At 41.1% G+C, this 12,337-nt stretch overlaps 1 protein-coding gene across 2 annotated transcripts in view; it reads right to left on the bottom strand.

Annotated features, from left to right (window-relative positions):
- The window catches only part of dennd5b (DENN/MADD domain containing 5B), a 71,707-nt gene extending 63,861 nt beyond the window's left edge, over nucleotides 1-7,846 (bottom strand). For both annotated transcript variants that reach the window (XM_079183865.1, XM_079183866.1), the window contains exon 1: nucleotides 7,541-7,846. In XM_079183865.1, coding sequence (XP_079039991.1) covers nucleotides 7,541-7,637 — 97 coding nt within the window. In that variant the 5' untranslated portion in view covers nucleotides 7,638-7,846. The remainder of the gene's footprint in view (nucleotides 1-7,540) is intronic.
- Between the last annotated feature and the right edge of the window lie 4,491 nt (nucleotides 7,847-12,337).

Genomic DNA, 12,337 nt, shown 5'->3' with positions numbered 1-12,337 from the left:
TTTCAGGACTGGATTGATGACCTTTTACAACCGATAGACCTTCAAAACGCACAAGGATGCAAGAAGAGGGGGAGATGTTTCGTCGCTAGGTATCCATTTTGCTTTTCTAGCGCATGTGCTGTCTGCAAACTTATAGTGCGTTATAGTGTGTACAGTCTGCAGAGTCGTCAATGCACACACGGGCAACCAACAAAATCTACGTCATACAGACTCTAACAGACCCCCAAGGCTACAAGGACCACTGCAGCTTCTGATAAAAAGATGGGCTAAATGGGCAGAATGCCAGACTGCTTCAAATTAAGAACGCCTTTCCAAAACCAACTAACAATCACGGCCACTTCACAAGATTGGCCAGGTGTACAGAGGTGAGATGGTGGACAGAATCTGAACTTCTTTTTCATTCTTCACACAACTACTTCTGCACCTTTTTGTACAAAAAACAGGAATGCCTCTAAGGAAAGACTAACATTTGAACAATCATCAAATTCTCACTTGTCTATATGACATCACGCCTCCAAGAGTGTCTGTTCAGAACAGCTTTAAACAATCTTGGCCTTTAACCATGCCCAGATGACATGTTGTATGGACTAGCTAATTTCAAGAAAACCCAACTGTCACTGGTTTTCAATATGTGCACTAAAGAAGACCTTTTCTTCATGCAAAAGAGTTACACAAAAACAGACCAAATAAGAGTTAAGTTAAGTGTCCATGGTCAAGTTCAGCTCCAACCAACTTGTGGGACCCTCTCATAAGGCAAAACAATCAGCCCAAAACTCCCCCTTGGTTCTTTTGTCTCTTAGAGACAGAACATATGGAGCTCAGGGTCAGAGGTCGCTCTGAGGGAGGGGCTGTGAAATGCCTCCTCTCGCCTCCCAAGATCAACTGCTCACTTTGCCGTTGGAGACGGAGAGGCGGTTGGAAGAGGAAGCGACCAGTCAGCAACGGCTAGCAGCATCCTCGGAGGTCGTCAGGTCCTGCTAACTCCCAGAGGAGGCCATCCATCATTATGAACTTTGACTAGCAGCACATGTCAACCTCTCCTTCTCTAGGATGAGACCACACATCCCTGACAGTCAACATTTTAGGCAGATGATGGGCAGGTTTAGGGCTCTTCAACTTAAACCTACAAAATGCACTTGAGGCAACAAAAGTCTAAAAATCTAAGTTAGTCCTGCGTTCCCACCACAAGCAAGCTCCTGCCTAGAAACTACAGACTGGTGGAAACTGCTTCTATCCTGTGGCTGAGTTTACTGGAGTAAAAGCTACCACAGACATTTAGGATGCATGGAGCAAATGCTGTGACTCTGCCCAAGTTCACGGCTTCTGGGTTGCTGCATTTTTCGTTTTACTGTTCTAACTAACGGTTTTCCTCCATTGTTTCTGCAGGAGTTACTACTGGTCAAGCCCAGAGCTAATGGTACACAGACAACAACCCTCTGAACTCCACTTTATCCTGAAATTGGTCACAAAAATCATTATTTGTCCAGTGAAGCCAAAACATCAAGAGCCATTAAAGCTGACCTACAGTGAGTCTCTTTATAAAGACAGATAGGAGGATGCCTCTGGTCAAACAATGCAGGAGGAGTGGAGTCACTGTTACACACACAGTGAGAGTGTGTGTGTGTGTGTGTGTGTGTGTGTGTGTGTGTGTGTGTGTGTGTGTGTGTGTGTGTGTGTGTGTGTGTGTGTGAGACATTACAGCGATGCGTTCAGTATAGCCTGGAGGAGCTGTCTGAATGGATTACTCTAACAGGCTTAACAGCAGCCCGGCCAGGCTAACAGAACACGAGGAAATGAGCTGGGGACACAAAACGCAGAGAGATGGATGTAATCACTAGAGGCTGACGAGAGGAGGAACAAACTGATGAGCCATGAGAGATAAGGAAGAGTCAAAGAGAAACCGAGAGAATCCGTAGCAAAAGCATGCATGGCCAAAGTGGATTCATCATCTCGAAAAACAACACAAAATTAGATAGTGACAATATTGTCATAATGTTGTCATTATAAAACATGACATCAACAGGAGATTCCTCATTTACAATAGACAGAGGTTTGCTCTTTGTTTTATGGAGCTATCAAACTATTATTTGCCCATCACCCTGTGTTGGCATAAGTCCAAAGAGACGTGCCTCTGCGTTGTTTAGCCCTGTCATCATTAGCATACGTCACTGGGCAGTGTCGGCGTGCAGCCTTTGTGCTGACTGGCTCCCAGGCCGGCCTCTGTGTGGACAGATGGTCCAGTCCAGAGGGGAGCTTTAGCTGCTCAAATCCCTTTGTGAGGACACTCCCACCTCAGCCCCGGCCGCCACACCTCTGTGCTCTGTTCCTATTTAAAGCTGCAGCGACCGGCTTCATAGCTCCCAATGGCAGCAAGGGAGCCCTTTGTACAAAATGAATAAGACTGGCCCACTAGCTGTAGATTTCCCAGATGAGGATCAAGACTGTTTACATTATACTGGCTGGCGAGGTCTACACAGGTGTGTTTTAGGGTTTATCACATTCATCTCATGAGATCAGGTCAAGTACAGTCATGTTTAGCAAAGTCCATGACATGTTGTTCTCTGCTGCTCATGGTAGAACATGGACATTGACTATATAATTAAAAGGCCGATCAGAAAAGTTTCTAGCTCTTAAAAAAAATAATTCACCTTGAAATAGACATGTTGAAACTTGTAGGTGGAGAGGAAATCCCTGTGCTTGAACCAGCCCAGCCGTTTCTCCCTGAGGTGATATTAACTCATGAAAGGAGCCCATCTAACAGACCATAGTAGGGCTGCTGCAGGAGAGCGGTGGGTGACACTCGGGTGTGAGGTGTGATGTGGTGTTAATCATGGAGACACAGAGGAGGACATGAAAGGAGAACAAAAGGAGCAGCAGGTGTCGGAGGAGGAGAAGGTCTGGTGCTGCTGGAGCAAAAAAAGTGTCTGGCAACAGTAACAAGTAATGGCAGGGCTGAACACCTGATAGACCGGATCCTCTGAGAACTGAAAGCGAGAATCACCGATGAGCCTCCATACATCTGTGTGTGTTCATGCATATCAGTAACGATACATGCAAACAAGCATGAAGGTTCTCTCCACTCTATCAGCATCACTGCTGGAGATTTCAATGGGATTGTTCTTGTTCTCTATTCTTTTTTAAGATACATCTACAGTAGTTTATCCTTTTAAAAGCACTAATACAGTGATTTAGAACTACCCAATTCAATAAACACTTAGAGCTAGTGCTATGAAGTTAAACAGCTTCTCTAATGTCCTTTTTTATTTGTATTTTGTGAAAACATCTCCTTTGGTACACACCTCACACTGTGGCAGCATATCTCCTTCTACAACTGGCACGCCAAACATCTCCCCCAAACTAGCTCTTCACTCCTCCCGCCCTTACACTCTACAATGCTGCTGACCCTAAAATGCATCTGGTGTTAGAATGCGGGGACTATTTCAGGTTCTGAATGCCAGCCAGGGTGTATTTTTACCACAGGGGCTCATTGGCATGGTGAGGGGGGGTGCCTGGACTGAAAAAGTGGCTAGTTACTATAGTAATTAAACCAGCTAATAAGCATTTCACCAAAGAGCCTCACACTTATCTACTACGAGTTGAAATAGATGAGTTAAATATGGTTTAATCTTGTAGAGAGTAAACGCACGCAGAGACAGAGAGAGGAGGTAACGCACACCACGGAGAAGCCCGAGGCAGGTCTACAGGAAGTCTGGCCCTCTGACTAGAACAATGGGCTGAGGGAAACAAGGCCACGGTGCCACACAAAGAGCAGGGAGGAGGGGAAATGATGGCCTGAAATAAGCGAAGGCATAGAACGCTGCTTAATGTGGGTCACTGCGATCTTTGCTGCCTCAAACTCGGGGTCCCAGAATATGTGGGGATGCTGGGATGTAGCTGTGTGCTTGACAAACGACCGGAGGTTTACGCAGCGCCACAGGCAACATGATGATATCAATCATGGCAGCATTAGTGTCGGCCGTATCGTGTTGCATCGTGGGGGAGGAGAGCAACAGGCCTCATCAGAATTGTAAATGATTTGGTTGATACAGAAATGGGGGTGGGCAGCTTTGGGGATGAATGAAGAGGGGGGTCTAGTGATGCTCGATTCATGTTCACTTCGGAGAAAAACCGCCGACTTCACTCACATTCATATTGTTCTTCAACATTCTGTTAACATGTACATGGATCAGCTGGTGTGAAACATGTTTGCTCTGTTGTTTTCCTGGTGCCTCACGTGCAACACACAAGTCTGTTTATGTAATGCCGGTATAGTGTTTATGTGCATTTTATACTTGCATAGATTTAAATGTGTGTTTATGTGCCTTTTATTTTCTGTTCTGAACCCGCCTTTCGATTAGGGCTGGGCGATTAGGAGAAAATCAAACATCACAATCATTTTGACCAAATACCAGAGTATCAATATTGATATATTGTAGGGTTGATCATTGGTGCTTTTACCAGACGGCAACCTCCAGGTCTGAAAAGTGAAGCCAATGTGAAAGTGTCTTACAACTTGCATACTCTCTACTGGCCATCAGGGGGCGATTCCTTTTGCAAATAGAAGTCTGATTACTGATACTGATACTTATTACTCCACTGCATTTGTCTGGCAGCCTTAGTTACCAGTTACTTTGCACATTATCATTCATAACTACCCAAACTGAACTGTGTATAAAAGAGAAATGAGCTCCACCTGAAACATCTGCAGCAGGAATAATGATCCCAAAAATACACTATATAATAGTAAAACACTGACAGAGATCATGTTTCTGCCAAATTAGTAGTTTAATCACTATTATTTGTAGTCCAATGACCTCATTTTCTGTTTTTCCGTTCAATGCGAGAAATCGAATGTGTTGGAACCAACATCTTTGGCGCATGTTTCTTTAGCAGCTTAGCAAAGCCTCAGATGTCCGTGCCACTCTGAATCAGTCAAGTTTTTGTATTTTTCCATGTGTTTCGTCTCGTAATGGAGATTCAAATTGTAATCCTTAAACACTCAGATCTGTTCTCTAAAAACTAAGCACACAGCTTTACCTTCTTCCGTATATAAATACTTAGAAGTCCATGTTTTGCTAAAAACTCTACACTCACCCTAAGGTTTCTTCCTTTTTTCTCCCTGTTAAAGGTTTTTTTGGGGAGTTTTTCCTGTTCCAATGCGAGGGTCCTGGGACAGAGGATGTTGCATTTGTACAGATTGTAAAGCCCTCTGAGGCAAATTTGTGATTTGTGATTTCAGGCTATACAAACTTAATTTAATTTAATTGAATATAAAGGGGATAGTTTCACGGCTCAACTATAAGGGTTGCCTGCTTGCCCGGGGCAAGTAAAACGCCACATCGGGCTAGTAAATCTAGCAACTCACTAGTTCTTTTCTTTTCTGCCTAATGATGGAAGAAACTAAGGAGTGAGCCATGTCGCTGCCTTCTCATCTCCATTGAGGTGCACATGCTCAGTACTAATCGGGCACTAGTGAGAAAATGGTGGTGGGTAGAGACAAAGTTTATGAGCTGAAGCGCAAGAAAGCATTTTGATTATCCTGGAAAGAAGTTCAGTTGGGTGGCGTTAGAGGATGTGGGCAAAACTCCAGACTCAATTACTTCAATAGAGATTAAACATGACGATTAATGTTGGTCTTTGTTGTCATTTGAGAACAGCAAATAAATAAAACTATTCATAGGGGCAAGTAGATTTCTTACCCAGTTGTCCGACCGGACAAGTGAAACAAAATATTAATGTTGAACCCTGAGTTTAACCTCGAGCTGCAACAAAAACAAATAAAAACTAAGCAGTAATTATATTAAAAATCAATTTAACTGTTTTGAGATTTTTTTTCTCTTGTCTCTGCTTCTCAAATATGAGGATTTGGTGGTATTCTTCGTCTTCTACAATAGTAAACTTAATATTTGGAGATTTTGGACTTGGTTGGACAAAACAAGACATTTGAAGGAGGTCACCTTTTGAAAAGAATCCTTTGTTGCAGTCCTAATTTGACCACATCACTGACCATTAGCTTGTTAACTGAACTTAACTTGAGTTAAACTGCACACACCAGATGCTCAGCAAGTTGCAATGATTAGTGTTAGCAGAGCAGACAGCAGGGCATGTGGACTCAGTATGGTGGAGGCTTATCAGTGTCTCCTCCAGAGACTCGCTACAGTACAGCCTGACAACACACACACACACACACACACACACACACACACACACACACACACACACACACACACACACACACACACACACACACACACACACACACACACACACACACACACACACACACACACACACACACACACACACACACACACACACACACACACACACACACACACACACACACACACACACACACGATCCTTCCAAACCAACAAAACACCCAGAGACATAAAGTCTCAAACACAGAAACCAAAAACACTTCAGAAATCTGGTGGTGTCACCGAAATAAAACATATTTTGCCGCTTGACTGGTACATTTTGGTCCACTTGATGCGTTAATCACAGCTCACTTTCGAAACACACAAATACACACTTTACTATTCTGAACTTTGGTCCAGAGACAGAAGCTACCAATCTGACTGTGATGCAACTCCTCGGCAACAAAAGCAGGCAGCCCTCTATGCTGTTAGAACTGTAGGTAAAGCGTGTCAAAAAGTAAAGACAATAAGTGAGTAAAATGAGTGAAAATAAATATATATGACAGAGTAAACACGTTGCAAGCCCACAGCTGTACTTGCAGGAGGAAGAGGGATACCTATGACTAAACACAATAATAGGAATCCTATAATAAATATACAGGTATTAATCAAATCCCCGAATAAACACTGCCCCCTTTTTTGTTAATAAGAGCATTGTTCTCCAGCTGTGGAGGCAGCATCAGCTCCTCTCACCACACTTAAATGCAACTCGGCTTTTGCTTTAACAACACATTTAAACTGGTCAGAGGAGACCTTCCTGTGACAAGCTCTTACTTTTAGGGTTTATTTTGCTTTGAAGGTTCATTCAAAAAACCTTTAAAACAAGTAGAACATGGCTCACAAGAGACTGCATGTTGCACACGTGACCAAAGATGATATCTTCTATTTGGAAAACACAGTGAGTAAAAACTACAGTCCAGTTATGTGACCGGTAGTTTCACTTCGACAGGTTCAGTGCAGCACAGCAGAGCACAGGAAGCTTAAATCAGATTATAACGTTTAGAAAAGATACTGAGACAGTAACACTGTTAACGCGCGAGGAGCTCATCTACCTTTAATGACCACAGTTCATTGGTGTGCTTACACCAAGCACTGCTGGAACTCTTTATCCTGCTGTTAATTAACGTTATTGGCCGTGCAGGTCACTGTCCTTGGTGTTTTGTGGTTCATATCATAATGTAGCATTACACTCACTGTTGTACACATGTTTTAGCTAACTTACAGCGGTGGAGGATTTATTTTATTCAACAATTCTTCGAAGATGTGTTGGGTTGGAGGGCAGCGTGGTTCTATTTTTTTGTTCAATACCAACAATATGTCATAAAATAGAGAGGCCATACCTGCTAATTCGTCCCGTTCCAGTCCAGTGTCTGTGTCTATTCCACAGATAGCAAAGTAGTGGGCGAAGCGGCAGGGCGCCGCGGAGATCCCACTCATCCCGACTACGGTGTGCAGCGCTTGTCCGCTACTAGTTCTCAGAGCGACACATCTTCATGGGGGTAAAATGATCGGCTACGATTCTGCGTCGGTTCCTAGCTGATAGACTGGGAGCATACTAATGTTGTTGTTTTAATGTTGTTGCGGTGCTAGTCCAATTTCAACGGCTTCGTGTCCGGGTTTGACGACACACACTACTGCCTGCGCTGGACGGGAGAGCGTTGTGTGAATCTCAGGCTCGGTGGAGCTCGGAGGAGTCGCTGGGCAGGGCGGGATTTTTAAATCTAGTCCGCCGTTCAGTCCCGTCAGCCTGTTAACTGGAACATAGGGCTAAATGTAACATGTTTATTTTTATTAAGGATGGGACAGAAAGTGATCATTTGCCTCTTCACCGCTCTCCCAAGTCACCGTCAGTCACGTCCAGGTCACGTTTCAATCGTATTTCATCAAAGCAGCCGCGGCTACATATTAATGGGCACGCATACGTCATCATGTAGTATAGTGCTATTTGTTGTTGTTGTGTTATGTCCATAATGCTGCACCTAAGGACTCCGCGGAAGAAGTCCTTCTTCTGCTTGGCATTAACAGGTTTTTGCCAGGGGTGTAGCAAGTCTTTAATGGGGCCGCAGACAGTGTCTATCAACTGTATAAGACCATGTTCTGTTGTATAGGAGTCCAACGTACAAAAACAAAACGGTTTATAAACTGTTTTTTTCAATGTTTTGTTTTTCTTTTGTTCTGTTTTGACTATCTATGTACTCTTTCTTAATTGTCATCTCTGTCTTTTAACATTGTAACATTATTTTGTACAGTCACTTATCTTTTTCTATATTATTCTCATGTATTATAAGTACTTTGCAACCTTGTTTAGATAAGTGCTATACACAATTAAGTTGTTGTTGATTGTTTTGTTACCAAAATGGACATATATTCCATTTCTTTCAATAAATAATGACTATATCCACTTTATTAAGTCAATTACACAAAAATCCATTCAATTTTCTGATGAACGATGGTCAAGTATTGAACATTTTTTTTGACAGATGAGGTGTTAAGGCACCACTTTCTGCTATCACAGCTGTTAATATGTGTGACACAATCTCAATGCATGGAGCCAAAATTGTACAGCTGCCAATTTAACATGTGACCATTTCCAAAGTGTCAGTATAACTACTCCCCCTAATCAGATGTATAAACAGAATGTGTTTGGCAAGCAGTTTTATTACATTTTAGATATCAATAATAGCATTTCCCCCAGCAAAAGTTTTTTATTCTCACTAGTCGGGTTGGTAATGAAAGACATCCACAATACCGTTGTTACTCATAGAAATTGTATTTCAAGATATCTACAACTAAATTTAAGATATATTTAAATCCTTATAAAGAAGCCGTTTTGGCATAAAATAGATAGACTGGATATATAATGTAGATATCTGTAATTTATGAGCTCATAATTATTAATGAATTAATTCCTCCTATCACAAAGAACATTTCAGATATCCATAACATTGTTCTTCCTAGGACAAATGACGTGACATTTGCCATTCATGTGTATATGGTTTTCATAGATATCCAGATCAAAAATGTTTTATTTTCAACTGAATTATAACTACTAAGAATTGGATTGTAGATATCTGAAATGGGATTTTTTTGGGGGGTAAGAATTCTAGTATCCAGAATCCACAACTGCAATTGTGAATATTCTGGATACTGAAAATTGAATTTGAATCTGAAATTGAAAGCCTAACAGATGTGAATGGCAAATGTGACATTATTTTTCTAGGAAGAATGCATGTCTGAAATGTTCATTTTGACGAGGAACAATTGAATTACGAATCTGAAATATATATCCAGTCTAGTTTTTAAATGTTAAAATTATGATAACATGTGACAGGTTACAATAAATAGTGTAATGCAGGCACTGGTGTGTGTGATAACAAATAGAGAGGAACTGTGTGTGCAGTATATATTCCAATGTCTCTCTCTAGTGGTGAAACAGAAGAGCACACAAGACAAACAGCAAAGGTTTGATTTAGGACTTTTAATGTATTTTCACATTGATGCTTTAAAAAGTGATACAACATTGCACATAGGAATACTGCAATCAGATCTGACTTTTCAAAGTACACATTTGTACACCCTTCAACCAACACAGGTTCTGTCTTCTTGGATATCGACTCATTAAAATACACCAATTGATCAGTTTCAACAAATGAGGAAAATGCAGTCTTAGTCATATTTGTTTTTTTAAAAGCCAGAAAATGACTACACTTGCTAATAAACACAAATGTATTTCTCAAAGAATTTTTGTTAGTTACAACCTACTTTTCCCCATTATGCTTAATATTTCTTATATTAGCTTTGTAATACATTCTTGTGGAGATTGCAGTAAAAACTCTCATTCCAGATATCTACAATCTCACTGTCATACTGAAGTGAGCTATATGGGCATAGTACTACCTCTCTGGACATCCAGAACACATGTCAACAATACATTTGTGGATATCTGCAACTGCATTGTTTCTATTCATAATTCTATTCTTTTGTAGAATTGTGGATATCTAAAGTTAAAATTATGACTAGCAACAATTGAATTGTCGTGTCTGAAATAGGATTTTTAATCCTAGTAAGAATTATGTTACAGATTTCCAGTGTTCAGAAATACAATTGTAGATATCTGAAATGGAAAGCCCAACACACATGAATTGCAAACATGACATTTGTCAATGGAAGATAAGATGATCCTTTATTAGTCCCACAGTGGGGACATTTACAGGATTACAGCAGCATACAGTATAGTGCAAACAAGAGACATAGTAGAAAAACAAGATCAAAACAAGTATATACTGTGTATATATATCAGTGGCGGGCCGTGCATTTTATACCTGGGCCTTCACTGCTGTCCTGCAGCTGAAACACAGCTACGGTTATTATTTGTTTCGTGTAAAAATGAAGCCAACACCTGTAAATACACTAACTGCAGAGAATACGCCGGGAGTGCGTCTCCTCTCTGCTCTGACTGCAGCTGGGACTGCTGCGCGAGTTACCGCCTATGACTGCTTTGTGGCGGCGGAGGGGCAGCACCCGCTGCTCGTTCACGACAGTGCAGAACGTACGTGCTTTAACGTACGTTTAAAAGTCTCCAACAACACCAGAACAAGTCGCTAGATGTGTCGCTAGTAGCTTTTGACAAAAAAGTCACCATGAGGGCTTGGAAAGTCGTCAGATTTAGCGAAAAAGTCGCCAAGTTGGCAACAGCTAATTATGTCCCCAGAGCAACACTGGACGTAACAATGGTTCCTATCACATATTTAGCCAAACACAAATCCAATCTTCATAAAAACAAGTTGTACAAATAATAATATATAAACAAGCATATTAAAGCTACTGCAGATGTAAAAATGTAACTTACCAGAGCTGCTGTTCATTATTTAGCTGCTGTTCCTCCTTTCTTTGTTAATAAAGAGTTTAATCTCACGGTTGTTCAGTACATCCGTCAAGGGCGTAGGTTTGGTCTCAGCATTGGTATTGGCAGTGTCCCTACCAATGCTGAGTAGGGACACTGCCAATAACAATAACATTTGGTTTGCACACTTTAAACAAATAAGGTGCTTTTTAACAGAAGTATTCCCTTTACACAGTAGCAGTTATATTTCTTGCACCATCTGTGCTCAGTGTGCTGACTGTATGTGAAACGTCCCACTGCTGTGCAACATGAATACAATGTTTCAGCAAAAAAGTCTGTCTTCATGACAGTCAGAGCATGTGAATGCAGCTCTACTGTTCATCACTATAATGCTGTAACTCTGAGGTGATGATGGTCACCCAGCGATCAAAGACTAAAGACACTTTACGCACAATTTAGGTGTATTTTCCCTTTAACTCACGAGATGCAGGTAGCATGTTTTATACTTCATGTGAATATAATTCATACTTTGTTGGCATCTTATTCTGAAAACCAGATGTTAGTCTGAAGAAACCAGATGTTATCTCACGTTAATCTTTCCGCTAACTTTCAAAGTCCTTCGCTCGCTCCCGATCTGTACCGTTTTAATGAGTTTACTGTGAATTTCAGCATATAGGTGCACTAACATGTAACTGTCTGCCAGTGGCGGGCCGTCAGGGCCTGCAAAGCCTACTCTGCTGGCCTAAACAGAATCACAAAGTTAAAGCTATTTTATAATTTAATATTTTTTCTTAAATACATTTAATTTTTTCTTATATGTATTATAATTTATAAAAATATTTTTCCCATTATCTTATTTTCTCATTGCACAGCTACTGTGTTCCTCAGTTGCTCTGCTTCCAGTGCAGCTTGTTTTAAGTAGAGCTTTTATCCAATCAGATTTCACCTCTGTGTCGTCCCCATTCAACTTAAACTGCAAAGGGATTCACTTGAGAGTCTGCAGGCCTGGGGCCTCTCTTCTACCTAGAGACACAGAGGTGAAATCTGATTGGATAAAAGCTCTACTTAAAACAAGCTGCACTGGAAGCAGAGCAACTGAGGAAGACAGTAGCTGTGCAATGAGAAAATAAGATGGGAAAAATTAGAATACATGTAGTGTATTTATGAAAAATTATAAAATAACTATATTTGTGATCCTGTTTAGGCCAGCAGAGAAGGCTTTGCAGGCCCTGATGGCTCACCACTGATATATATATATAAAAATAAGTAATAAAACAGTAACGAATATTTTTTA

The sequence above is a fragment of the Pholis gunnellus genome, assembly GCF_910591455.1.
Source record: "Pholis gunnellus genome assembly, chromosome: 22".
Lineage (NCBI taxonomy): Eukaryota > Metazoa > Chordata > Actinopteri > Perciformes > Pholidae > Pholis > Pholis gunnellus.
The sequence above is the reverse complement of the archived record's forward strand: the minus strand, read 5'-3'. Positions and strand labels throughout refer to the sequence as shown.